Raw genomic sequence first — 27,396 nt, forward strand, 5'->3', positions numbered from 1 at the left:
TTGTAACCTGGATTTATGGTTGTTGTTATTTGCATTTCTCTTGTTTATTTATACATTTAATTGGGGCCAAGTTTTGGTCCAGGAGGACAAAAGCTGTTGAGGTGAAGTTTTAATGCACCCATAGCGCTCATGTCAGCGTCTTGCAGTTATTGGCAAGTCGTGTTTCATGGCCACTCAGAGAAAGGGATTTAGTGCACGTCAAAAAGCAGACACAACATGCACACACAGACACACATGGACACAAAGTCATCATTCAACACAGTGCCTAATTTGCCAAACTGCATGTGTTCGCAATCACAATTGGATTACACATCAGCTTGTCACAACCTTTGTGAATTTAAAATCATAAGGGAAAATCCAAAAGATTTAGATTTTAAGATTTTTTAATCCCTAACAGATCATATCCTTTTTCTTCATCTTCAAATAACTTTTGTTTAGAATCAGTTGTGTTCATCTGACCTGCTGAAAACACAGAAAGCACAGCCATCTATAAACACCTGCACCTCAAGTGAGTCAATTCTCCAACGACGGAGCATCTAGGAAGTCTAAACTGATATTTGCTACACAAAAATCTAATCTGGAACACAGCGCAAACACAGGTAGAGCAGAGGAACGTATATTATAGGTATGTACACTACAGGTGCATTACAAATAAAGCATGCAAAGAAAGAATGATGTTTGTTAAACAAAGATGTCTGATAATCTATGAAGACTCAGAATGCTAGCAGGTTATCAGAGAAGTGCACATGAAAAACGCATGAAAAAAAGGTAATTACTACCACAAATGAAGTTGTCATGACTGTTTGGAACATCAAAATGGTCTCGATTCTTCTTTGTACTCCACATCTTGCTCAAAAACACTGTTGGTCACGTTAGTGTTCCCTTCAGCACTACCCAACCTTTACAAAGATGTTCTACTGAGCTCCTAAACATCCTCAAAGCTTTGGGTGGTTGTAAAAACATAAAAACACAACAAATACTGTGAAAGTGGCTCAACATCCCAGGTTTCCAGACAGAGCACACGGAACTGGGCTTGTCTAACCCTTGCCGCCTGCCCCAGCCGCGCCGGACATGGTCTTTACTGCCGACTTTCCCCACGGCCCTTATGTGCCATCTGCAAAAAACACCAGGATCACACAGAAGGAGGCAAAGGTCTCCAGGTTTGCCATCTCAGGCTTCCTGCCGTGGGTTTTCGTGACTTCTCCACTGTGATGGCCAGCCTTTACCTCTGTAATACGTGCACACATGATGTGTCACTCGGAAAGAATTTGGTTTCGCCAAAGCTCATAGACATGGTGCAATTTTTTACATTTTCCAGAAGCACAGACTTTTGCCTTGCACTTAATTTGGGGCTGGTTAGTAAGTGTAGGTCACTGTAAACAACTCATTTTCTTTAAACGTGCACAACTGAAGTGCTTCATTATTATTATTTTTAATCAGTGTGTGCCTGTCGTACTCAAGAACTTTGAACTGTGCTCTAGGTTTTGGGCCAGTTGTGGACATGCACTGTGAGAGGAGTTCACGGCAGAGTGCGGGGGACAGGATGGAGCATCCAGCCCTGTGCCACGGTCTCCCTGTCCCAGTGAGTCAGAAGTGGGATTAGATCCCGGCCTGAACCTGCCGGGCTATTTCAAGTCCTCTCACTCCCTACGTCCGTCAAGCCCAGCCGGACAGATGTGACCAAGCAGCAGTGGTCAGCAAAGGACCAGTCCTGTCACTGAGAGTGCATCCCATGCTGCTGGGGAGACCTGTTGTTGCCGGGAAACCCTGCGTGGGAGCGGGCGCGCATCCTGACAGCATGCGACACCTCAGGTGTGTGGAGGCTTCTCAGAAGGCTGGAAGTGTGATGCGTGTGGTCAACAGGGAAATGGCTTGTGTGTCTCTCGCCTACACACAGGGACTATTTGCAGAATGAATGACACTGAACATATGAGAGGGCTGCACCTGAGAGGCAAGTTAATGAGTTGAGACTCTAGCCACGGTGGCCTGATTCATGTGAGCCATTGTAGCGGAGCGGTGGAGTGGGGGAGTCCTGGAAAGGGGCTGGAATGAGCCAGTCACAGCCAACTCCCCTACGACTCCCTCTACCCCCAAAAACCTCAGCTTCCCAGGCTCTTAACAAGCTCCAGCTGAGTCTCTCAGCACTAACCAAACACAACCTCTTTTCTCCCTGCTGCTCTCCAACACACACACACACACACACACGAATACACGCCCTCACACACTCACGCACAGATGCAACAGCCACCAGAAAAGAACAGAATGTGTGTGTGTGTGTGGGGGGGGGGGGGGGGGTGAAAAAGAAGAAAAGCAAGACAATAATATGCTAACTCCACCCCCTTGTCCATTTTCTATAGCTGACCCTTGAACTCTGCTATGACAGCGATGCATCCTTCCCAGCATTTAATGCTCCTAGAGCGTAATGTTCAGTTCATGGCATGCGGCAAGAATCAGGTTTCTCAACAGTTTCAATTCTCCATTAAAAAACCCCACATTACAGACTCAGTTTACAAGGATATCTGTCTTTCCCTTATTCACATTAGGGCCTGGGCCTGTGTGTGGGGGGTGTGTGTGTGTGTGTGTGTGTGTATGTGTGTGAGAGTGTGAGTGAGAAAGGAAAGAAAGCCAACACAAACTGATCAAAGCACAAATGCTGGAGCTAAATTGTAGTTTAATTTTCCTTTCTGCCCCACATGTGTGGAAGACGCTCCACGGCAACCACGGAACCAGCTGTCCGTGTGCTTGTGAGCTGGAACACATGCGACAGTAGCACGTCGGGCTAGCCTCAGATAACACGGGAAACGCAGGCAGAACAACGGGTCCTCATATTCCCCAGAAAAGAGAAATAGAGAAAGATAGAAAGCTCCCTCAGCGGTTCTCTCTTTCCTTGCATACGTGTGTGCGCGTGTGTGTATTGGGGGGTGGGGGGGTGAGGGGCACCCTCGGAAGAAAAACAATGAGAGACTGCCACAGAGCATGATGGACAGGCTAAGTGTGGAAGGTAGGGTTTGGGGAAAGGTAGGTCGAAGGGGCCTGTGACAGACAGAGATTAATGAGGCACCTCACCCCCACCCATCTCAAACCCTTCCAGCTATCCGTAATGCTTCCTAATCACCTGGGTGTCAGCTTCTATTGTAGAGAACCCTGCAGGGCTCACACACACACACACACACACACACACACACACACACACACACACACACACACACACACACACACACACACGCGCGCGCGCACATCTGTCTGATTGAGCCTGATGCTCATGGTACTGCATAATCTGCCTCTCAGAATGTCTCCAAACCCTCCCTGACTCCTTCATTTTCTCTCTCTCTTCTTTCTTTGTTCCTTCACTCCGGCCCTGCTCAACAGCTCTGATCAGAGAGACACCTGTTTTTGCTTTATGCTGATGTTTAGACAGGGGGAGGGGGAACTGGAAAGTTTAAGTGACAGTCTGAGTGTTGTACATGTGCTATGAAATGAGAAAAAAGATGGGGCAGGGGAGAGAGAGAGAGAGAGAGACCATTCAGAGCATGAGAAATCTATAGCATGATCTGTTCAAATTCAGTTAAGCCTGATAATCAGGTGGGCAGAGGCTTGGGACAAACAAAGAACAGACAGTCATCCATCAGTGCCATCAGAACACCCCCCTCAGCTGGGCCCCAGGGTACGCCTGTCACCAGCCATCGCTGTGTATGGACAGCCATCAAGACCATTCATTCACTCTGGACATTCACAGGTCAAAGACACTCACTCACAGGACGCAAAGAGCTGCAAGCAGATTAGATAGTGTTTCGACAGAATGGCAAAGCAGAAAACGCAGACCACATATGGCCATGAAGACATCCAGTCGTGTACTGTGGTTCCTTTATGTGTACAGTAAGTATGAGAGAGCGGTTATACAGACAGACCCATGACTGTCACACCTGGGAGGTCTTATATACTGAAAGCAGTCTTTATTGCATACATGTGCACACGCACGCACGCACACACACACAGAGAGAGAGAGAGAGAGAGAGAGAGAGAGAGAGAGAGAGAGAGAGGTAGTCCACCCACTGCTGTAATAGGTTATGGAGCCCAGAATTGTAGTAGGGCCCCTGAGAGCCATATATTCACCCTGGAAGAGAGCAGTGATCACGCGCCAGTTTACCGACGGAGAAGGAGCCTGGATCTCATCGAGCAGCAACACTTTCAGCACCCAGACAGCCTCCAGGTTCATCCCCAGCCCAGTGCCATGGGGAACGTGGGTTAGAGGGCAGAGGAGGGGTGCAAGTCCAGGGCCCACGCTTTGAACTTAAAAGGAGTTAAAGAATAATAATGAAAAAAAGGGGTTTTTATGGAGCCAGTTGAGGAGAATGAGGTAAAGAGATCGATTCAGTTTTCAAAGCAAGCCTTTGATACATCTGAGTGTGTGAGGTTTCACTGTAACACGGACGACTTTTTTTTCGACCTTCACCCCGAAACATGTTCTGCTCTTGACCTGAAACTCGAGAGGAGTCAGTAAAAAAGAGGGGGGGGGGGGTCGCTGTGTACAAGGTACCACCAGCAGAGATCTCGTTATTCTCTCTCAACTTGTATTGGAAATCATAAGCCTCATCTTCAGATCCACTTAGATGAACGGTTACCGTGCGAGCTGTCAGTACAGCAGCAGCTGAGGGCAAGACGTTTTCCCAGCGCTGAAGAATAGAAGGTGAGAGAGAGAGAGAGAGAGAGAGACGACAAGATAGCTCACTACCTCCCTCCATACCAGCGGCAACGGATGACGAGACAGACTCACTCAACCCCCTCCCTCTCACCATCACTGTTAATCTTTTCCACATTCCCCTCTCTCCCCACTCCTCTCTCGCTCTCTCGCTCTACCCACTCACCACCCCCCAACCCTGCAACTCTAATCTGCCAGATGAGCCAGGAGCCAGGCTCTGACATATGTCGCCATGGTGACGGCCCGAGAGTGATGTGTGACAGGAGACCCAAACACGGCGTAACCATGGCGCATGTCAATCAGAGTGGCAAAGTTTCCCTCCGAAAAAACTGGGGAAATGAAAAGAGCAGGCAGAGAAGAGAGAGAGAGAGAGAGAGAGAGAGAGAGAGAGAGAGAGAGAGAGAGACAGAGAGAGAAGAAAGAGAAGCAAGAAAGGAAAAGAATATTTCTCAGTAATAGGAGGTGGATTTAATGAGTGAGATCCAAGTGCCTGATACTGTGAGAGCCATTTCCTGTCTAGATATGGACAACCTCAGGCTGAGGCTGCACTGCTCCGCCTGGTGCGTCAGTCATATTCTTTCTCCTTCTCACACCAAATCACTCACTGGAAACACACAAAAACACAGATAACAAGAACATGCAGTGGGAAGACAGACGCTTCTTTGATATCGAGAATACTGGACGGCACACCTTTGGGACAAGTAGCCTTAGTAAGCAAGCTCTCACATCCAAACCTCACAATTAGCCATCTCCTGCCGGCACCCCGCTGAAAGCTTTTAGGAGCGGTTCTGTTCCAGAAACGACCAGGCTATGGGACTGAAAAGCTGGCATGGCAGTGTAGGGTCGTAAGGAAATGGGTCAGGCATCCAAGGGCACCCCATAAATGATTCAGTGTGAGCGCTGAAAGAAGGAAAAGGCAAAAGCGTGACTGGGGCGCGGTGGAGACGCCTGGGGTTCGCAGCCAGAGACGTCACAAAATCACACAGTGTTAAACGAGTGAGGAAGAGCAAAGAGAGCATCCCTTTCCTAAGAATCACACACACACACACACACACGACTTTCAAACAGCCCCTGAGACACTCACATAAGAGAATGGAAAAGCATCTAAAGTAAGAATCACAGGAAAAGAGAACAAAGGTAAAAGAGAGTCAAAAGTAGAAGAGTGTGTGTGTGTGTGTGTGTGTGTGTGTGAGTCCCTTTACATTACCTGAGACACTCAGCCAATTACCAACGGTAGCAGAGTTGCATGCACGCTCACACACGGGTGGGTGTGCTAGCACACATACAGACATTTGGTGATTAATGAGAAAAGATGCAAAAACAGGAACACCACAGGGGATGTGTTTAATGTCGTCTACGCGAGGCTACACGGAATGTGGAATGCGTGGCCCGGTGAGACCATGTCTGAACTGCAGAAATCCTCCTTCTCTATCCGTGTGAGGGCGTGTCTGCCCGGTATTGTGTCCGCTTATAATAAGATGCAGGTAGAACATACACAACATCTCTGCCTCCACTGAAACTCAAACATAACCTGACTGTATGGCCCACGTCTCCGATGATATCAGAGAGGTATTCGCTCCAGAGTTCTCCGGCATGTGAAATCCCGCACAGACCTTCAATGCAAAACACAAGGGCACTCTCATCTACGGGCAGCCAGTCACCCGACAGATCTCTGGGAGTACAGGTACTTCCTCAGGCTGGCTTTGCTCTCTTCTCCGTTTCCTCTCGGAACACTCTAGGGAACACTCGTGGAACACTTGGGAATTGTGTGGGAGGAGGGGGAGTGCATGAGGGCGAGTGTATGTGGGGGTGATTGGGTGAGTGGGGTTGGCTGTGTGGTGATGAATAAGTGGTAGTGAGTGTGTGTGTGTGTGTGTGTGTGTGTGTGTGTGTGTGTGTGTGTGTGTGTGTGTGGGGACAGGATAGAGATTAGACAACAGGACCCTTGTTGCCAGACTAGCAGCCCTGCCAGTCTCAGTGTTTCCTGCAAATGGAAGATAATTAAATATCCTTCTCTTGAAGAAAAGAAAAAAGTTTCTCTTTGGATTGTTTTTTGGTTGTTTTTTTGCTGCCTGTCTGCTTAAGCCGGCTTCTTTAATTTTTTCATCACCTTTTGAGATCATAAAAAAAAAAAAAAGGAGAGAGGGAATAGATATTTAAGGATGATAATTGCCTGGTGCGCGGAACATATAATCAAGCAAAAAGCAACATTCTTCCCCTCTGCTTTTTTGGCAAAATGCGTTTGTTAGGCAAAGATTATGAGGGAAAAAACTGGCAATACAGTAACAATTAAAGTTAAAAGACAGCATGGTATTGAAAGGAAACCTTGACTGATTAGTCCTGTGAGACTCTCTCTTTTTACTGCACAATTTGCCCGATTTCAATCTCCTGTCCTCTTTACTTAAAATTTAAAGGAACAGGAAAAGCAAAATCAAAAGAGAAGAGAAACAAAGCCAGAGACCATTTTACAGCATCCTGGAACGACGTGGAGTTCGTAATTTCACATATTATATGCACAATTTGACTGAAAACACACTCAGGACTGCAATTTAAAGGCAGAGAACACTGCGCTAATTTTAGTCCTAATCCGTGTACGAAGGAGAAACCGTCATAGCGTGAGAATATGTAATGAACAATGACCCTCTCTAGTCTTTCACAATACCTTTAACTTTGTGAACTTAAGGCATATTAATATAAAACAATTAGCCAGTAACAGGATTAGCAAATTACGCATGCATGTGTTATTCGATCACTACTGTGTTGAAACAATGGCAACTGATCCCCATAGTCTATGTCAGAAAGGTCTACCAGACTTGGAAGGACTTCACACTGAGTAAATGGGTTATTTTCAGCCAGCGCTCTCTGGCCAGCCGTCACCGGGCTTTTTTTGGCTCATCTTCCTGGGAGCAGTTGACTTGGCGCTGGACAGAGTTTTGGAGCTCAACACGCTCCCGTTATTCCTCAACCCAACTAAAGCTTGTGTGTGTCATTCTGCATGTGCGCACGCATGCACACACCTTGGCATATATACTCAAAGTTCTGTGTTCTTTAATGTCACCAAAAACAAAGTTTGAAAACCATTAGGTAACCAGATACAAGACAAGAACAAAACCCAAACAGAAAAAGGTACAAAAACATACCCACACATTTATCAACACCTCATGAATCTAGAAATATGCAAACTTGAAACACCCCCAAACATCCACTCCTTTCCCCAGGCCAACCGCTGCAAACGCAGAAGGGAACCTTATGCCTGGGTAGGGACACCTGACCAGGGAGACACCGCCAACGTATCAGAATAACACAGTTACTCATCAACTTGCATTTGACACCATCTGTCTGACTGGTACAGCCATGTATGAACCACACATGGCCTTCATTTGCATACTGGAACGTGATAAGCCCTTATACTTTATGATGCAATAATGCATAAACTATTTATATAATAAAAAATATTCATAAAGGTTAGGGTGACTTCAAAAACAGAATTGATTAAAAAAAAACGTGTATACATCATGGCATCCAATACCTTAAATGTGTTATGGTGTAAATGCCAAACTCAGTCAGCACACCTAACACAAAATTACAAGACCGAAACGCACTAAACTGACAGTCCTAAGATGCTTTTCAAAGGCCAGGAGAGGCTTCCTGTACTACTAAGGCAAAGAGGAAGTGGCTTCCCCAAGAGATGATTTGCCAGAGTACAGGTGAGCGCAGGTGAGCAAAGGTGAGCACTGATCTTGTTGCGGCATGACATGGACTTGTCCGCTCCCAACTTCCACTGCTACAGTAAGACAGCGTGCATGAGAACAGGCATATGAGAGAGAGAGAGCGAAGGACAAGATGAACAGATAGAGCAGAACACAGCCGTCGCAGCTGTGCTCGGATCTGATGAGTCTGTGTGTCAGATCGGGCCGTTACATTTAGATGACACACCTCACCAAAATGCACCCACATACTCTCACATACTCTAACACACACACACATACACACACATGCGCGCACGCGCACACACACACACACACCCCTCTTGCACATTCAGGGCTTATCAGATGGTGTGGTGTAAGGATGAAAGGCTTGGCAGGGTAGAGGCGGGTGACGCGTCTCCTCTTTGTAGGCGACATGTGTTCCCATTGTCGGGGATCAGTGAGGCGGGCCACGCACATGCCGATCATACCTTGGAGAGAGCACTGCGGAAAATGGGATCTTTAAGTACCCGTGTATTCCGATTCACACCATGCCCAGCCAGAGCCAGGCCTCCTCACTTAGGGAGGTGCGGGGAGGAAGGGGGGGGGACACCGTGACGGGGAGTATGGCTGCAGCTCTGGAACAAAAGAACAAAGGCTCCAAGAGACAAAAGAAAATTAGGATGGTGCAGGGACACAGAGGGGGAAGGGTGGATGGTGAGCGCAGGGCACAGAGAGTGAAAGAGGGATGGAGGGAGGGAGAGAGAGACAGAAGGGAGGGAGAGGTATGCACAGACCATTCAGAAATTATGCTAAGAGAAACCATGGGAAGCAGGAGAAAGGAGGAATTCACAAGATAGAGACAGAACTGTCAAGGAAGAGCACAAGTCTTCCGGCCCCCTGTTTTTTTGGGTTCCCCCCCCCCCTATCTGAAACAGGCAGACCTGTATTTCCAATGCTAACCTGCACAGGTATTCCTAGGAGGCGGGGGGAACAGATAGGCAGGGGGAGGGGTCTAGCACTGGAGGAGGCGGGGTTAATGTGGGGGGGGGGTCTCAGAGAAACGACCATGATCAAAAGTGTGGGGACTCTGCAGTAGATTCAGCACTCTCTGTCCAGACTGATCGGTCTACGGAGAACCCAGAGACAAAACAGTGCAAATGATTCTGCAAGCTCACTATAGTCCACAATAGTTCTATATTTCAGTAGATCAGTTCATTTACCTAAATGTGGTGCAATTTCGATTTATGCCTCTAAAATGTCCACAGACATACATCATTGGCAGACAAATGCAACGAAACTCAAACAGGGAAGAGGCAAGAAAGCAGTAGAACAGAGGATCCGCACACTTAATGTGGCGCTATACCGTAATGTAATGAACAGTGTGATAAAATGTTTAGATATATTGTCCAGCTTTAACTTCAACCACGAGTTCACTGCAGGTTTACAGCACATAAAGCAAAGGGCATAAACTCTGATTGGGGGAGGGGGGGGGGAGATTTACAGAAATAAAAGGCAGATCCGACTGGAACGGGGCAGACCAAATGGGGGCAGTGAGGGCTGGGAGGGGAAGGGATGGATGGAATTCTCTCAGGAATCAATAACGTTCTTCACAAGTCAGTCGCTCCACTTATCCCACTGGTACTGAGCGCAGATGTGTGTCAGGGGAGGCTCCCTGGCTCCGACACTCCAACATACCAGCTTTGAAGTGGAGAGAAGGGGTTGGAGGATGTTTATCCCGTTTTAGGGGACAGTTCTTCTGTTTTTACACATAAATACATTCATGCAGCCACTCTCAGTAACACACATACACGCACACAGCTGAGAATGGCCTACAGCCAAAATAAACATATCCTGTACAGACGCCACACAGACCACAAACAAAGCCGCTACATTAGTAATTACTGCGGCGCGATTTGGAGTGGGCTTACATTCGGATCTACATTTACCAAATACAAACATGCGGGATTAAGCTGCATAGAAACGAAAGGATTTGAACTTCTCCATAAACACCCTTCAATAAGGCCCCTCCGCGTATCCGAGTCCTTAAGACAGCTCTTCTCCCAGATCCCTTACATGAAAATCGTTATTAGGTGCCTTCTAAACAAACACGGCGCAAAGAGACGTCCGCATGGGCCGTGCAGACGCAGGTTCCCACAGACAGAGACATGAAGCACATGGACCGCAGGCCGAGCGGAGCCGGATGAGACGCAAACGAAGAGCACACAGGAGTGGGGTCACATCCTGCACTACTGGAGGAAAAGAATTGTTAAGAGGGGCAGCTGTAAAGCTCTCCCAGGGGATAAGCTATTAGAAGCCGCAGTTAGCCTGCACAGAGAAGGCGTCTGCCCTCTTAGACGCTACACAGCAGCACCTCTGAGCTCAGTTCTTCATGCTTTCTTGGTCTTACTGGGATTAAGGTGGCGGGCAGTGCGTTTTGTTTCCAGGTGATATTTAGTAACCTTTTCTTTTTTTCCAAGTGACTACAATAAAACCTCAGATTGGAAGCCAAAGAGGGATGTAATTTGTATTAATACAATGCAATGAGTTGTATTAATACAGTACAATGAGTTTCAAAGTTCCAAAATAGTCAGCTCGAATGCAGATCTCTGCATTTTGGCATCTCCAGTGCTCCCATTCCAAACGGGGCATCATGGATCATTTAATTGCATCAGAGTTGATCCGGAGGATGCAGCTCAAGAGAAGCCTTCAGTGCTGCTGGAGCGGGAGGCCGAGGGGTGCTCTCCCGTCCATCTGGGGACGCCGTTTCACCCGAAGCCTGTACAAAGCCGCCTGCTCAGTGACAGATGTGTACCGAGCAGAGCACATCGAGCAAGGCCTGAAGCAGAGGAGGTGACGAGTTCTGATCAAGGCGGGTGAGAGCAGGAGAGAGAGAAGGAACTTCTTAGGCATGTGTGCGGTCGTCACTCAGGCAGGCGGCTATTCCAGCTGGCTTTTAGAAATGACAGACACAACACCACAGAACTGGAAAAATAGCGAATAACTACGGGGGATTCTGAGTGAGGATATGGGACTCTGGCTGCATCCGAAAAGTGCTGCAGGTTATGGCCTCAAGATTTCCCTGACTCTCCAATCAAAATGCCCCCTCCCCCACTGAAATGCCCCCTCCCCGATTGAAATGCCCCTGCCCCACTGAAATGCCCGTTCCCAAATCGAGATTCCAACCCTCCCCCCATTGAGGGAATCGGAAGGGGTCATGACCCATCCACAAGCTGCAGTGTGTGTGTGCAGGCCCTGGTCGCCCCTTCACATCAGCCACAACAAAAAGCGAGACAGATTAGCTCAGATGATCAGCTATAAACCCACCGGAGGATGCTTCAGGGAAGTGCGGCACGGGCCCTGGGTGTAGCACGGCTGAATTTATCCCTTAACTCTGGAGGTGGCCGGCTGGAGATTTAGGGGAGCGCTCTTTCTGTGTGCTGCGGGTGAGTGGGGAGCTTTGCTTATACGAACAGATAAATACGCAGCCAGAGAGGGGAGGAGAAAGAAGAGAGAAAAGATGGGAGCGTGGGGGTGGCTCAGAAGGCTCCAGCCAACTTGGGCCAGAAAGCAAAGCATAAATCCAGATCATACCAATCATGATCAATGACACACAAATGTAGATCACTGTTGCACTCTTCCCTTACAGAGACATCCACAGCTACAGGTCACTGTCATGACAGTTATGGGCAAGAATACAAAACAAGCAGATGTCCTGCGATAAGGTGTCAGTATATATAGCCACACGTGTCCTGCGATAAAGTGTCAGTATATATAGGCACAAGTGTCCTGCGATAAGGTGTCTGTATATATAGGCACAGGTGTCCTGAGATAAGGTGTCTGTATATATAGGCACACTTGTCCTGAGATAAGGTGTCTGTATATATAGGCACACTTGTCCTGAGATAAGGTGTCTGTATATATAGGCACACGTGTCCTGACATAAGGTGTCTGTATATATAGGCACACGTGTCCTGACATAAGGTGTCTGTATATATAGGCACAAGTGTCCTGCGATAAGGTGTCTGTATATATAGGCACACTTGTCCTGAGATAAGGTGTCTGTATATATAGGCACACGTGTCCTGCGATAAGGTGTCAGTATATATAGGCACACGTGTCCTGCGATAAGGTGTCAGTATATATAGGCACACGTGTCCTGCGATAAGGTGTCAGTATATATAGGCACACGTGTCCTGCGATAAGGTGTCAGTATATATAGGCACACGTGTCCTGCGATAAGGTGTCAGTATATATAGGCACACATGTCCTGTTGTGTACGTCCTGTGTGTCCCTTCTGGTGATTATTTTGAAGGGTTTTGTAATATGCAAAAATGACAGGAAAACTGACCAATGAAATTTGATGATTTTAACCCAGACACTCCCCCTCATGTTCTAGAGTAGTTACTCAGACGCTTGCTCAGTATTTGGTCTTCGGCTCAAATTAGCAGACTCCACTAGCAACTGTTTAAGGTTGAAATACCATGAAAAGCTGAAAACTAATTTTGAAATTGAATAAAAAAAAAAAAAAAAAAAGCAGTCAGGGAACATTCTGTTCTTCACATTCCTGAGCAATGTAGTACGTTCCTGAGTTTCAATAACATTTGAGTCACTGCTGCCAAAACAGCAAAACAGAGTCCACCGAAACTTCAGAGAGTTCTTGCTGGGTGGCTATCCTCTTACTCGAGTACAAGTCTCTCTTAGCGCAACAAAAACCATTTTACCAGAAATGAAAGCTGAGCATCCCAGTAGGCTGTGAAGCACCTGAGAACAGATTAATTCATTTTCCATTTTGATACATTTCCCTGTCGATTGAGGCTCCAGGTTCGGCACTGCAGCTCTTGGAGAGCGGTGTGGTACTAAGATCTGATTAATGTGGGGTCACGGCAGACTCTCTGTTTTTCCAGAGACTTTGGTATCACGTTGACATCGCCACAGAGGGGGAAAAAAAAAGATACTTCAGTTACAAATCAGAGGAAACTTATAAAAGCCCCCTCCAGGGCCTGTTAACATGAGCTTGCTGAGAGATTTATCTAGCTGTATTTATATCAGGAATAATAATGAAAAGAGGACCGGATAAAACCAAAACTCACGGAAGCCAGAATGGCGGGTGAGAGAGAGATGCAAGGAGCAAATACAATAGAGAAACATACAAGGAGGGGGAACGCAGCAAGTCGGTCATTTGTGAACCCATTTCTGCCTTCCCTAGATCAGATATTACAGAGAGATCCAGCCTCGCCCGCACACCCATGATAACAGGGCAGTGCTGCAGTAGGCAAACACCAGGGACCAGTGCTACTGTGAATTCCGCACCATTTCTAACAACCCCCACACACCGAAGGCGTGAGTCGCTGCAGGTTTCGCTGCAGGTACGTGCACGGTAAAAGACGTATTAGATAGAGAGGCCCAAACGCAGCTGTTAAGATCCTCGTGTTAGTGCACAGAGGAATAACAACAATAATGTCTGCAAACATGCCAGTAAAAGGAAGTCTGTCATTCTATGAGATGACAAAGCACTTTTCTAAGTCGCTCTGGATAAGAGTGTCTGCTGAAAAATGCATTTACTCTAGTGGCATACCAAAAAATACTAAAATTAAATAGGATAAATTAATTAATTTTTTTTAAAAAGGATTTATCCATCTGAATAACAGCACTCAAATTGGAAAAATGCTTCTTGCAGAACAATCACAGTGTATAAAGTATGTACTGATATACAAAACATGCTTCTCATTCATCTGTATTCTAGTTTAAACAGAATGTGCTTATAAAACCACTGCCAAAACACCTTGTACATTAATTGAGTGAAGCAGTTATAACTGCAACCTTAAAAAACTAAAGGAGAAAGCTGAAGGAAGAGAGCATACAGACAGACAGACAGACACAGAGAAAGAGTGTGAGAGAGAGTGAGTTAACAATTAACAATAATTAACATCTTGTTAATGGTGATTTGTTAAAGTTACATTAAAGCTTATCTGTTATGTTTTTATTACCATTATTGGTGGTGGCAGTGCTTTTGTTGTGATTCTTCTTATTCTATTATGTGAAAAAAAAGTGTAAACAGTGCTTTGGCAATAGTGCATTTTGTACAGAAAAAAATCTTCTTGACTTGAGCGAGAGAGCGACAGACAGCCACAGACACTGAGAGACAGACACAGACACTGAGAGACAGACACAGACACAGAGACAGACAGGTTTGGCCTAAGGAAGCATCACCTGCTCCACCTCCATCTGCTTGGCTGCTCTCCTCTTTCTCATCCCCTGTTCATCTCATCAGCCACCTGCCTTAGAAACGAGGGCCTTTATCCGTACTTGCACGCGCCCCCGCATCTCCCCTTACCAGCGTGTCTGGCTGTTTCATTAAGCTGTTTGAGACTGCCACCCCGAATACCACCCTCTGCTCCCCTCCCCTCTGTCTGAAGACCACAAGGCAAAACACCATGTAAAGAGCTGGCAGGGTGGACAGCCAATCGCAGGTCAGAAGACCAGAGTGCGCTTCGCCGGCTGTGTTTCTCATCCATAAATGAGAATCCTAATCAATTCCTGGAGCTTGGCATTTACAACAATGTTTCAAATCCACTTACAACACACAGACAGAAAAAAAAAAAAAAAAGAAACTCATCACTGACACGACCAAGTAGTGTAGCAGCCAACCACAGGTGGTGATAACGGCAATAATTTAAAAAATACTCTCAAAGCAAACAAGAACGAACAGATTTCCACCCAAGAGAGTGATGCAGGTGTTTATGCCCATTAAAGTCCGGCTTTTCCTCGCCAGCCGCTCGCTGCAGCGGAGCGGGTGGAGCGGTGGTGTAGTTTGAGAGCCTGGTCACGGCAGGAGGCTGCAGTGGATGCTGGGGGATAGAGGCAGAGAGAGGAGGTGGGTTGGCCTGCTGCCAGAGTGCTGAGAGTGAGCCTGGAGAGGGAGATTAATCGGCGGACCGGAGTCACTGGCACAGCGTCCAACTCCAGGCTGGGAAGAATTCCCCATCTCTCACTGCCATTGATGAGACATATGGAAATGCATCCCGACGTTCCGACCTTGGCTCTTTTCAAGGAGTTTGCACAAATGCATGCGTATGCACACACGCACACGGGGGACGACAAAGGTGGAAAAGCTCGGGGAGACCATTTGAGGAATCTGAACATACAGGAAAGCAGGTAAATCACAGCTTAGCATTCAAGAACATGTATATATGAAACAAGCCTGCGCACGGTACTGAAACCCAAGAGAGGAAATACATCCCAGGCAACAGGAAACTTCAAAGCTCAGCACAGATGGAGGTTCACCTTTGTGATGACTGCAGAAGACAGATACTGACCCACTACATATTCAGCTGTTTAACTTCGATTTGCTGCAATGTTGAGCTTCTATTGAACATCAACTTCTAGAGGGAAATGATTATGGCGATGCCTTAATGTGTTATTCTGCTAAACTGTAGCTTTCATATCAGTCAGTCATCAGGGCTCGGGCAATGTGCTCTGTTGCCTGAGAGTTGAATTTGTGACAGATTTAACCATCTGTGCTTTATTTCACAAGATTTATTAAACATCAATGTCACCACATTGTTTCGTAGAATGTCACCATCACTGCAGCAACAAATAACATAACTGTATAAAAACGGCACGAGTTTAATATATGGCGACGCTCTGTAGCAAAACCACACTCGACCCGATAAAATCTTCCCCATAATTATCACAGCTAAGAATGTCCATGTACTTTTAATGCCAAGGGTTCTATTCCCATAAGAAGGAGAGTGTTCCTATCGGAATGGGTCTTAATTCAGTGAATTAGACCGCTTTTAATGGGATGTAATGATTACGGATCGAGCAGCGTCCCCAGAGCACCAAGGCGCTGTCTGATCTGATCAGTGCCTGAGAGAGCGAGTGTCTTAAGGGAGAGCAGAGACCGAGTGCAGGGTTTCTGCACACCTGCAGGATCCTCAGGCCCTACATGCATTGTGTGTACTTTTCCTAACATCGCTCTGGGCTCCAGGTTTTGGTTACGTGTTTAAAGTCTAATCGCCCAGCTGCTCTCACGTCCTTCCAGCCTCATTGACTTCATGCTTAATCCTTAGTTCTCATGTGGCCCCCTAAGACCCCCCGGCCAAAGCCCCATGGCCCCTGCCTGCCTGGGCTTTCTCAGAGGGATCATGTCAGCTTCTCATTGCCTCACCACCCAGTCAGTGCACACTAATCCACCACAGTCCCCTTAAACTCTACACATCAGCACAGGCTGAGCGCGTTGGAAGCACTAAGCCAACTGTGTTGATTAAGAGTGTTCCACAATGCCTAGAGGGGTGTGAGTCGCTAAATATTCATCCCCCAACCCCCCCAAAAAATTAAGAAGTCCAAAGAATCTACTTCTTGAATAGAATTTAAGAGTTTGCACTCAACATGTGTGTAGGGGGGGAGGAGGGGAAGAAGAAGAAGGAAAAAAATAAATAAATAAAAATAAATAAATAAATATATATATATATATATATATATATATATATAAATAAATAGAAACATATTAAATATATATATATATATATATATATATATATATATATATATATATATATATATATATATATATATATATATAGACACACACACACACACACACATATATATATATATATATATAAAAGTATTCAATTCTTAATCAAGTCTGCCTACTGCTCGCCCCTTTTAGGAGCTCATATCAAGAGGCGAAAACCACCCACCATGACTGAACAAAGCTGAACGTATAGGCTAAAACGGTTCAATGCCATCATGCCAAAAAAGCTTTCATGAATTGCAGCTTCAGTTTTTTTTTTTTGGATTCGCCTTCACCACGAGCCATATGGCTCCATGGGAACTTCATTACGACCTATTCGTCTGTCAATGAGCGCGTATCATCAGGCCCTCTGAAATGTCCACAACTCCCAAACAAATGTGGGATGAAAGTTAAACATTTCTTCAAAGGGACACGACTAATTGATCTAAGCTATGTAGCCTGACTTCGCTGAGCAGAGGGGGGGGCGCAGAGGAAGAAGAGGAGAATGCTAGAGAAAAGGGAAAGTAGAAGGAACCCCAAGCCACATCAGAGTGTGGAGAACAATGAGATCTGCCCACATCCCATCTGGACCACAGGGAGAAGGAAGGGGGGGGGGGCACGTAGCCGTGTTAGACGGCGAGGAAGGACAGAGATGGCGTTGGTTCCTCCCGGGTCTTTGCAGCACACATGTATAGACCCCGACCTTAACGACTAATCACGGTCTGCACTACCACGCCACGCCGAAAAATTACCCCGCAAGTAAGTGGTTTAGCAAACCAGACCCAACGTTCCAAATTATACAGCTAACGTTGTATAGCAAGAGCAAATGCACCGGCCAGCTCATAACGTGAACGCTCTCCCTACGTGATGCAAGAACGTGAAAGTCAGTCTATATTGAAGTGCGGGTGTGCGTCGGCTTGGGAAGCCACAAGGAGCCGGATTTTCTAGACTCAGCTTTGTCTTCCCTGCCCTGAGGGCTTATGATTCTCGTCGCCAAATTGGGCCAACACCGCCGTTTCCTCAAGCCTGGCTAATCCGCTCAGTTTTATCTCTAATCTTCTAATAGAGGAGGCCAAACAGCATATAAAAAACACGGATGCCAGGAAAGGAACTTCATTTGCACAGAGGGAAGAAAATCCTTCGAGTCTCCCAACACGCCGAAGGCCTCGCTCCCGTGTTCTCTTTTACAACTCCCAGGTCAACACATTCTGAGCCCCAGGTGAGTGACGTCATCTAGGCTCCCCTGGATGAGTCAGACTCTGTCCCAAACTGTAGCGGTTATGAGGCAGACGTGTATGCGGAGAGGAGCGAGGTTTATTAGGGACAAATCCAGTAATCACAGTCCAGGGTCACGGAGCCAACACAGAGAGTCCAGGAACACGCAGTAAACAAAGAAACGCACGACAACAGAATATATCAACACGAATAACACAATCCGAACATGATCATGAACACAAACACAGATATAAACAACTAACACCATAGCTCACAAACGAGGCATGGATGACAATGACCTGCGAATGGCAAACACAGAGTATATATACACAGGATAATGAGGACTAACAATGAACAGGTGAGACAAATGAGACAGCGAAAATCAAAACAAGGACTGGAACAGGAACAGAGAAAATGAAAAGATGACACGAGACAGAAACCATGGAGACAGAGATGCTAGGAGGGGCCAGTTGTGAGGGTATCTGTGAGCCTGATCCTATTCCAACATCCTAACAGGCAGCCAGCATATTTACACCTAAATGGACACCCTTATGAAGGTCTCTGCATATGCTGTTTGACATTTCCTGTGATCATGTAAAATTGATATAATCTTTATATGCTGTAGACTCCGGGAGTTAAAAAGTCAGATCAACATTTATCCTTAAAGTTCAAACCAAGGGCTCAGGCTGCATGATGTCGCGCTACATGATGGCCTACACACAAAAACCCCCATAATAACAATAATAAGACGTCGTCATGCATCTGAAAGTCAGCCAAAGAACTCTGCTCCTATATACTGCAAAGCTTCAAATCTGTGGTCAGCCAAAGAACTCTGCTCCTATATACTGCAGAGCTTCAAATCTGTGGTCAGCCAGAGAACTCTGCTCCTATATACTGCAGAGCTTCAAATCTGTGGTCAGCCAGAGAACTCTGCTCCTATATACTGCAGAGCTTCAAATCTGTGGCCAGCCAAAGAACTCTGCTCCTATATACTGCAGAGCTTCAAATCTGTGGTCAGCCAGAGAACTCTGCTCCTATATACTGCAGAGCTTCAAATCTGTGGTCAGCCAGAGAACTCTGCTCCTATATACTGCAGAGCTTCAAATCTGTGGTCAGCCAAAGAACTCTGCTCCTATATACTGCAGAGCTTCAAATCTGTGGTCAGCCAGAGAACTCTGCTCCTATATACTGCAGAGCTTCAAATCTGTGGTCAGCCAAAGAACTCTGCTCCTATATACTGCAGAGCTTCAAATCTGTGGTCGGGAATTCAGCAGGGACTATTAAAGAAATAAAAACAAAGAAATGAATACAATCCTGCCCTTCACCTTATGCCTCTCTCATGTACTTTTATAATGATTCGTCCAGTCGGTTGTCTCCTGCCTAGCGACATGGCGGCATCAGTGAGCCCCCCACCCCCGAAACAGAGACAAAGGTTGGACCCTTGTGTCCCCTCGTCTTAATGCCAACCCCACCAATAGAGGTCATACGTTTTATTTTGGAAGCGTGTGATTAGGCTTGAGACCGGGCAGTGGTGCACAGTGTTCCCTGTTCGATCTGACCTGGTGCCTTCTTTTTGCTTTGTGTTTTTCCCCGCAGCTGTATTTGGAAGCGGTTCTGTAGCCTGCCTCCATTTTTCTTCTTTCATATTAAGGAATGCGAGGATGGGGGATGGGAGCTGATGGCTTTTATGGCAATCTATGTGCACCATTAATTCAAACACATTACACCGAGATAAAGACTCTCGTCCCGTTGCCAAACAGGACGTTCTTTATCTTATTTTAATGCTATGTCTCCCGGAATCCAGCGGGAACATAACTCAAGTGTGCACGTGGAACACATCCCCGAGGAAACTGCCGACACTAACATCATTCTGCCAACCTTTGGAAATTGCCGGAAAAAAGTCCTTGAAATGGCAGTTCTGACTCATTTTTCCGTTATTCCATTTATTCTAAACTTGTTTGATATTCCTTCCACAAAAAAGCAGTGGGCGTGTGATGTTAACATTGAGGACATCAAAAGAGGGTGTCAACATGGGAAAACAAGTCTCACGTCCATCTCCCTGTAACTGTAGGCGTTTAAATCTATATGTCTCACACGCTTGATAAATATACATCGTGTGCTTTGAAATAACACGCATATATATACATGTATATAGCACATTCAAAGGATAATTTAATTATGTCACCAGAGAGATGATGCAACTCACTAACACTCAATATTCTCCTTGTACTTTACAAATGCACTCCGATAAATTCTTCTTCAGTGGCAGGTTCAAACACACTGGCAGGTATCACAGGATTTTGAGTGTTTACACCAGGAATCTGTCTCAAGTCTTTCTGTACTTAATCAAGGCCTCGGTTCATAGCCTGTCAGCTAGAGCTACATCAGTCTAGCGCACGGAGCACACGGAGCTCTGGAACTGGGCCTTCATGCTGAGACTGCAGAATGCTGCAGCATTCCAATAAACCAGATGGCATGTCCCTTAATGAAAATCACAGGCATGCCAGGTTAGCGTTCTGTTCATCTGTGACTTCTATCTGCTGCTTCCTTATCGGGCTGCGATTACGTAACTTAAGACGTAACTTATGTTTTAGGTCATCTGTTACCTAAGCAGTTTAATCGTATTCAGTGGTTTGCAGTGACTCAACTTCCAAGCTGGCTTCCAAGCGGTCAACTTATGTCTCTCTTGTTTACAACCATTTGTATTACAACGCTGGTGTTAAATCCAGAAACACTTCCACATGTGTTATGAAGGAGGACAGGCTTAAAGGAACAAAAAATATAAAGTTTGAACTCTTAGACGTTTACTGCACATTTTACTCTCCAATGATTTATTTATTTACTCACTGGTTTTATGTGCTTATATATGTAATGATTTCAAGTTGTATGTTTGTTTGTTTTCATATTTTGATCCCTGCACAATTGAAGTTCCTTATGGAAAATAATGTATGAAGGAATATGCAAAGTAGTATTTTGTTCATATGCTGCTGACCCAGTCCAGAGCAGGGTTGCTGTCCAGCTACAGTATTTTGGTGATGGAACTCTAGTGTTCTACTTCACTTATCTTCTGTAAGGCAGCAACTCATTCACTATGACAGGAATGCAGATAGAGTTAAGAGAGACAGGGAAAGAGTGACAGGAAAAGAGAGACAGGAAGAGAGAAAGAGAGAGAGAGCGATGAGACTGTGTCAGAGAGCATTCTGGGGAAATATACAGGACAAGGAGTGATGTGGGAGAGAATGAGGGAGAGATGCTTGGGAATCCACTAAAGTGGTCTATGTGAGGGATACGTCTCTGTAGAGTCTTTAGTGTGGGAGCAGAAAGCCTTTGTAAAGTGGCACTCAAAGTGCTGTTCAGTTTCCCCCGAGCTTACTGTCTCTCCAGACCACTGGCCCAAACTACGCCAGACGCCTCTGAAGGCGTCTGACATTACATTTCACTTTTTAGAAAAAGTATTATAGCATATTTCTATGATATTAATTCAGCATTATAGCATATTACTTACTATGATATTATTTCAGCATTATAGCACTTACCAGCATATTAATTCAGCATTATAGCATATTGCTCACATATTAATTCAGCATTATAGCATATTGCTCACATATTAATTTAGCATTATAGCATATTGCTATTATATGAATTCAGCATTATAGCATATTGCTTACTAGCAGCTGCTAGTTGTATAAAAAAAATGTGATGCAACATTCACCGAGTCTCTTCCTCTTTAATACTTTTATGCGTTTATTTTGGCAAACGTTTGTGGCATTTTAAGATGCTGCACAAGCCAGCTTCTTCCTGTACCTCTACTACTGCAGTGTCAATGCTTGCCATCGTGCTCACGTCACTCACTCCAAAAGTGCCTCGCAAATAAATCTGTGTGCAGAATTATGTTGATTTGCATGTGCAACTAAACATTGTTATAGATATCCACTCAATCCACGTCGGCCTCCTACCGGGAAATTTACTGTCGGATAGGTGGTTTTTTTTGTGGAGTGGTGTTCCATTCTGAATCACTAATATATGCAAATGAGGACAAAATGTTGTAGCACCATATATCACACAAACACACACACACATTAAATATGCCACTTCTTCATACTCATGTATAACAAACCATATTAGCACAGTGTTGTTTGCTGTTAATGTCGCATTAAATCTGGCAATATATTTTATGAATTTGGCCCTATAACTTCTCCCACAAACTCCAATCTCATTTTTTTTTGTTCTGTTCCAGTAATAGCAGGCTTACACAGTAGCCTTCAACTACCGCTCCAAACACAGTACCTCACACACCTGAAGACCAAAGCTAAGCGAGATCAGGCATGACGAAGGAGAAGCTGAAAGCCCCGCTGGAACAGAGTCTTACTTCATCTCCAGAACCTCCTCCAGGTGCTTCCTGCGCTCGGCTCTCAGTGTGGTCAGGTGGGCCTCCTTCTCAGCCAGCGACTGCTGCGTGGACGCAAGTTTGGTCTGCATGGACTCCAGCTCCTGCTTCACCTTCTCCATGGCTGTCAGAAGCTCCTCCATCTGTCCACACGCATACCCATACGCCAGCATCCGAACACACACACACACAAAAAGTGAGTCAGATAACCACAAAAGCAAAGCTTTAAGGGAATTAAACAAGTGAAACAATTGTCCGTGTTGGGAGGGGGGGCATCATACTGCAGAAGCTGAATGTATCTTTACAGTTTCATAAAGGTGGGTGTTCTCCAGTCTTTTGCTATGAATTTCCATCCCTGGGTCTGTCCATGTCCACCCAGAAACAAGCGAACGAAAAGCATAAACCAAACAACAGTGGCAGGTTTGCGCAACCTAAACACGTTATGCCACTGCACTTGGCACGCTAGATCTGAACACTCCTCGCAGACTCCTCAACTACTGCAGGCAACTGTGGTCCTCTTTAAAAGCGTTCAGCTTAAAGGAACCTGTCTATGTTACAGGCAGTGAACTGAGCAACGTGTCCAGATCTCACACTCTCTCGGCCCCTGTGTTATTCATACCATTTACCCATCCTTCTGTAATGCCCTCCACATCGCTGATTCTGGTATTAGGTGCTACACAGGTCCACTCTGAAGTTGCACTGGGTCCACGAAGAAGCTTCTCTCTACACTGTTTTGATTTGGATCATTCTCCATGAGGCTGGGCACGGTTTTACAGTTGTCTGCTGGGCCTGGGCCACTCAGAGACCAACACAGTGCAGCTTACATTGTTCTATTATACACATGTGCATGCGCACACACACACAGACACACACACACTCACCTAAACCTTTAGGTAATCTAACGGTATATATGTACGTGCTGTATAAACATACACACTTATAAGAATATTACCATAACTGAGCAGAGAGCACAAATATGTTTCTTGACTAGTACAAGTACCTCTGTAGAAAACACTATGAAACTCACTCTTTTAGAGAGTCATAGAGAGGCAAAAGAAGGGGGCCTTTAGAAAAACCAGGCCAAGCTTTAGGTGCACTGTCTTGTAGTGCAGCCCCCTGGTGGTTGGAGGAAACACAGCACCGGGCAAATCATTCAGCCATGTAGGTCCTGCCGCCTAATTTACTGCACCACAGACAAGCAGCGATAGCTTACGTCCAGAGATACGAAACCACGCGAGGCTAAAAGCACTTCAGTCTTGATCCTCTCCTGCGGTTGTCATCGACACCATCGACTGCAACCGAGACCGCATGAGGGAGGGAGCACGCTGACACACAATGAACCCGTAACCAGTGAGCAGGGGCCTAGTGAGGCAAACCCAGACCCTGAGCGTGACGTCGGCAGCCGCCTGAAAATGGCTCACGTAGGAGCCGGAGCCAGCGAGATGAAATCATCAGCCTGAGGGATGCGGAGAGCATCAGGAACTACAGACAATGGCTTATTTGTTTTCTTTAGTAGAGACGGTCTTTTACCTTGGCATAGAGCAAATGTCACATCTTAGAAGAACAGAGCTGTGCAGAAAAGTCTTCCTTTGGCAAACAAAAAAAGGTGCCATTTTTCACAGATCTAGAGACGGGTTAAAAAAAAAATAAAATAAATTTTATATATATATATATATATATATATATATATATATATATATATATATATAAATAAATACATAAATAAATAAATAAATAAATAAATAAATATCTGGATAACACCAGTGAGGCATACTACAGTATGGTTCTAGCCCTCTAGAGGAACAGAGAAGAGAGGAGAGAAGTCCCTCCGTTGGGCTTCCCATAGGCACGGAGAAACGTTTAAACACTGACAGCATCAGTTTCACAGGCTGCAGGCGCCCTGTGGTGAGAGGGAGATGTATGAACTGCCAATCAAGCTGGAATGCCCATCGAGGGGTGTGCGAGGAAAGGAACAAGGGTTGTACTGCAAAAACTGAAGCTCCCCCTTGCACGGCTTAAAAGAAAATATCAGTGAACTAAAACGTGCTTTCATATGCTCTCAGGACTGTGCACAGCACCCGGCAGAATGGCTGGTTAATGAATCCATGGTGTGGAGCAGAAGATATGGTGTCACTGTGCCTGCAGGGTAGATATGGTAACCAAAGCCACCTTCAATGACCACTCCTTAGCTGGAACAAATGTAGGCTATCGTACATGTGCAGTGTGGTCACTTTTACTGTAATACTACTCAGTGAAGTCAGGGTTGCCTGGAACCCGATTCACATGCATCATAAGGACAAGTCATTTATTAAGAGAGTAAGCCTTATATTGGTTGTAGCTGTGAACTTGTGCGTCAGATGTCTGACAGCCTGCCACATACATAATCAGAGACACTCGTTTAAATGTATGTGGGTGTGTGTGGGGGGGGGGGTCTTGGAGCAAAAATATGCAGCAACTTTAAAACTGATCAGGAAGTTCACCAAAGTGAACGTTTCACTTTATAACAGTTTTCTTATGAGCATGTACTATACAGCAGTGTTTGTGTGCGCGTGTGAGAATTGAGAAATACTGGTTTGCATAAAATGTACTCAAATTTCTAAAACATTAATACTAGTCACCAATGACAACATCCTTTTGGTTTCCAAATACAAGTGTCCTAGCCAATGAGGAGTAGAGAAACATGATTTTCTGAGAGTCTATTTCAAACAGATGTAGTTTCCTAAAAGGAAGACCAAGGATGGGAGAAACAGTGAGGGATGATGGGTAGGAAGAAGAATGGGTTTGAGAGGTCAGAACTGTCTGGAAAACGTCCAGGGTGAGAACATCTCGAATGAAGACACGGCACAGCTGACTCGAGGAGCTTTGCCTCCTTAGGAAATGAGAAGAATGCAAGAGAAACAGAGTGAAAGAAAGTAAGAGGAAAACGGTCAGAATATCAATACTTCGCCAAGGTGCAGTGTCAGCCGAAAACTTGAAGGGGGGGGAGCAAAAAAAAAAAGAAATCAAAGCAGCCCTTGTTCAAAAAGGCATGAAAATGGTGTTCCAAATCACTGAAGGCGCTGATGAGGGGCAGTCCGCGCACGTACGGAGGGAACCAGCATGGAGAAAATGCTGATCTCTCACATCCGTATGAAAATGAAGAGGACCTAGCGGCTTCCACACAAACACGGCGGTGTGAAATGAATCGCGAGCTTTTGAGGGTTCCCCCTTTCCCTTTGGTAAAAAGTTTTTCAATAAATAAACAAAAAACCCCTCCAAAAATCCATATTCCACCAAACCAGTAGAGTTCTGTGTTATTACTGCATCATATACTGTGAAGTTACTACAGATGCACAGGTGAATAAATTCTTACACAATAAAACTATCAGGAAATGAACAACCTTAAATTGGTGGTGTTGTTTCTGACATGTCACACCTGAGCTGCTGACAGTGTGAGCCCTGCAGAACTGGCTGATGAAATCCTGCTCAGCAGATGCAAGCGGACGGGAGAGGTGGGGCGATTACATGCTCGAGGTTCCCCCACCCCCCTGCTCTGTCCTGACCCAGGACAGACCCTCAGGAGCTCTGAGGAACGCCTGAACACAGGAGCATGGCAGTAACAGAGCGCTGCAAATCGCTTTCTCCTGCAACTCCATCCCTTGTTGGCCTTTCACCCAGCGTTCTGCTCTCCTGGGCCCAAACCCGGTGCCAAAATCGCAACCTCTGCTCTCGGAGGCGGGTGTGAAAACAAGCTCAACAAACTGATCTCTGGTTCTGTCCACTGATGGATGTTATCACCATGTGAGACTTTTTTTTAAAACTTCCTCCACATTTTATTCTTAAAATTCCTGAATACACTGAATGCACAGAGGACCACAATCAGCAAATAAAGGAGCATTTTCTTTTATTTATTATAAGGCTGACATTATTGGACCCGCACCGTCCTCTATGCCATTCAAAATTAGAGCACATGGGTGTTGCTTTAAATACTCAACGTCACATGACTCATGATCAAAACCAACACAGACCCAGGTGAAGAGTTTAGTACCTATACATCTATACACAAACATCCCCACATTCTCAAGAGAAAGCGAGGATAGATGGGGCTTGCTAAAAATGTATTAAAGTTTAGGATCAGTTAAAATACACTTTTTGCTGCAAGTTTCCACCCACCAAAGGGTTACCTTTTAGTCAGTCTTGTCGTAATAACAGCATGTGTGACTGTGAGGAGGAGTATAAAAACAACCACAAGACGACACAAAAGCACAGAGCGTTTTAAGTCACAAGGTTATTCACAGCCATGGATGGATCGGGTTAAACATCAAGTGAATTCATTAACATCCCATAAACAAGATTATTCTAAGAATTTATTTATTTATTTATTTTTAAAAGAAGACTTTCCTGCTTCATGTCCAGTTACATGTGGTCTTGAAAGAAACCAGATCAATTAATGAACAACACTGGCACATTGTAAAAACTGATCCTAAACTTTCACAAGTCTTCAGCAAGCCCTGTCTTTATTTTTATTTAGGAGGACATGTAGTTTAAAAGACAGATTGGCACATGCTGACTGTTACCTTGAGAAAGGTCAACACGTACAGACACTCCGGGCCGATGTCCGTGCCTTCACTGTGCTGCGTTTAAGAATTTGGTGAAAAACAGTTCTTTCACACATCCAAGAACTTTTAAAATATATACTGGTAAAACTGGTACAAATATAAACTGGTAAAATATCCAATTAAAACTCACATTATGTGCAACAGTATGTTATGTTACGATTTTATCCAAGCTCAAGAGCTGTTATAGGAGAAAGGGGCTTAATTTATCAGTGTCCAGGCATTTTTGTACTCAAATCATAATATTCAACACCAATACCATCCTTTTGGCATTAGATATTCAGGAATTACTT

General features: G+C 45.4%; 1 protein-coding gene across 10 annotated transcripts in view; it reads right to left on the reverse strand.

Annotated features, from left to right (window-relative positions):
- Positions 1 to 27,396, reverse strand: part of erc1b (ELKS/RAB6-interacting/CAST family member 1b) — a 171,741-nt gene that overhangs the window by 61,151 nt on the left and 83,194 nt on the right. For all 10 annotated transcript variants that reach the window (XM_035527787.2, XM_035527786.2, XM_035527785.2 and 7 more), the window contains one exon: positions 22,491 to 22,651. In XM_035527787.2, the coding sequence (XP_035383680.1) occupies positions 22,491 to 22,651 (161 nt within the window). The remainder of the gene's footprint in view (positions 1 to 22,490; positions 22,652 to 27,396) is intronic.

Source organism: Electrophorus electricus, chromosome 11, assembly GCF_041902795.1.
Source record: "Electrophorus electricus isolate QZ-2024a chromosome 11, ASM4190279v1, whole genome shotgun sequence".
Lineage (NCBI taxonomy): Eukaryota > Metazoa > Chordata > Actinopteri > Gymnotiformes > Gymnotidae > Electrophorus > Electrophorus electricus.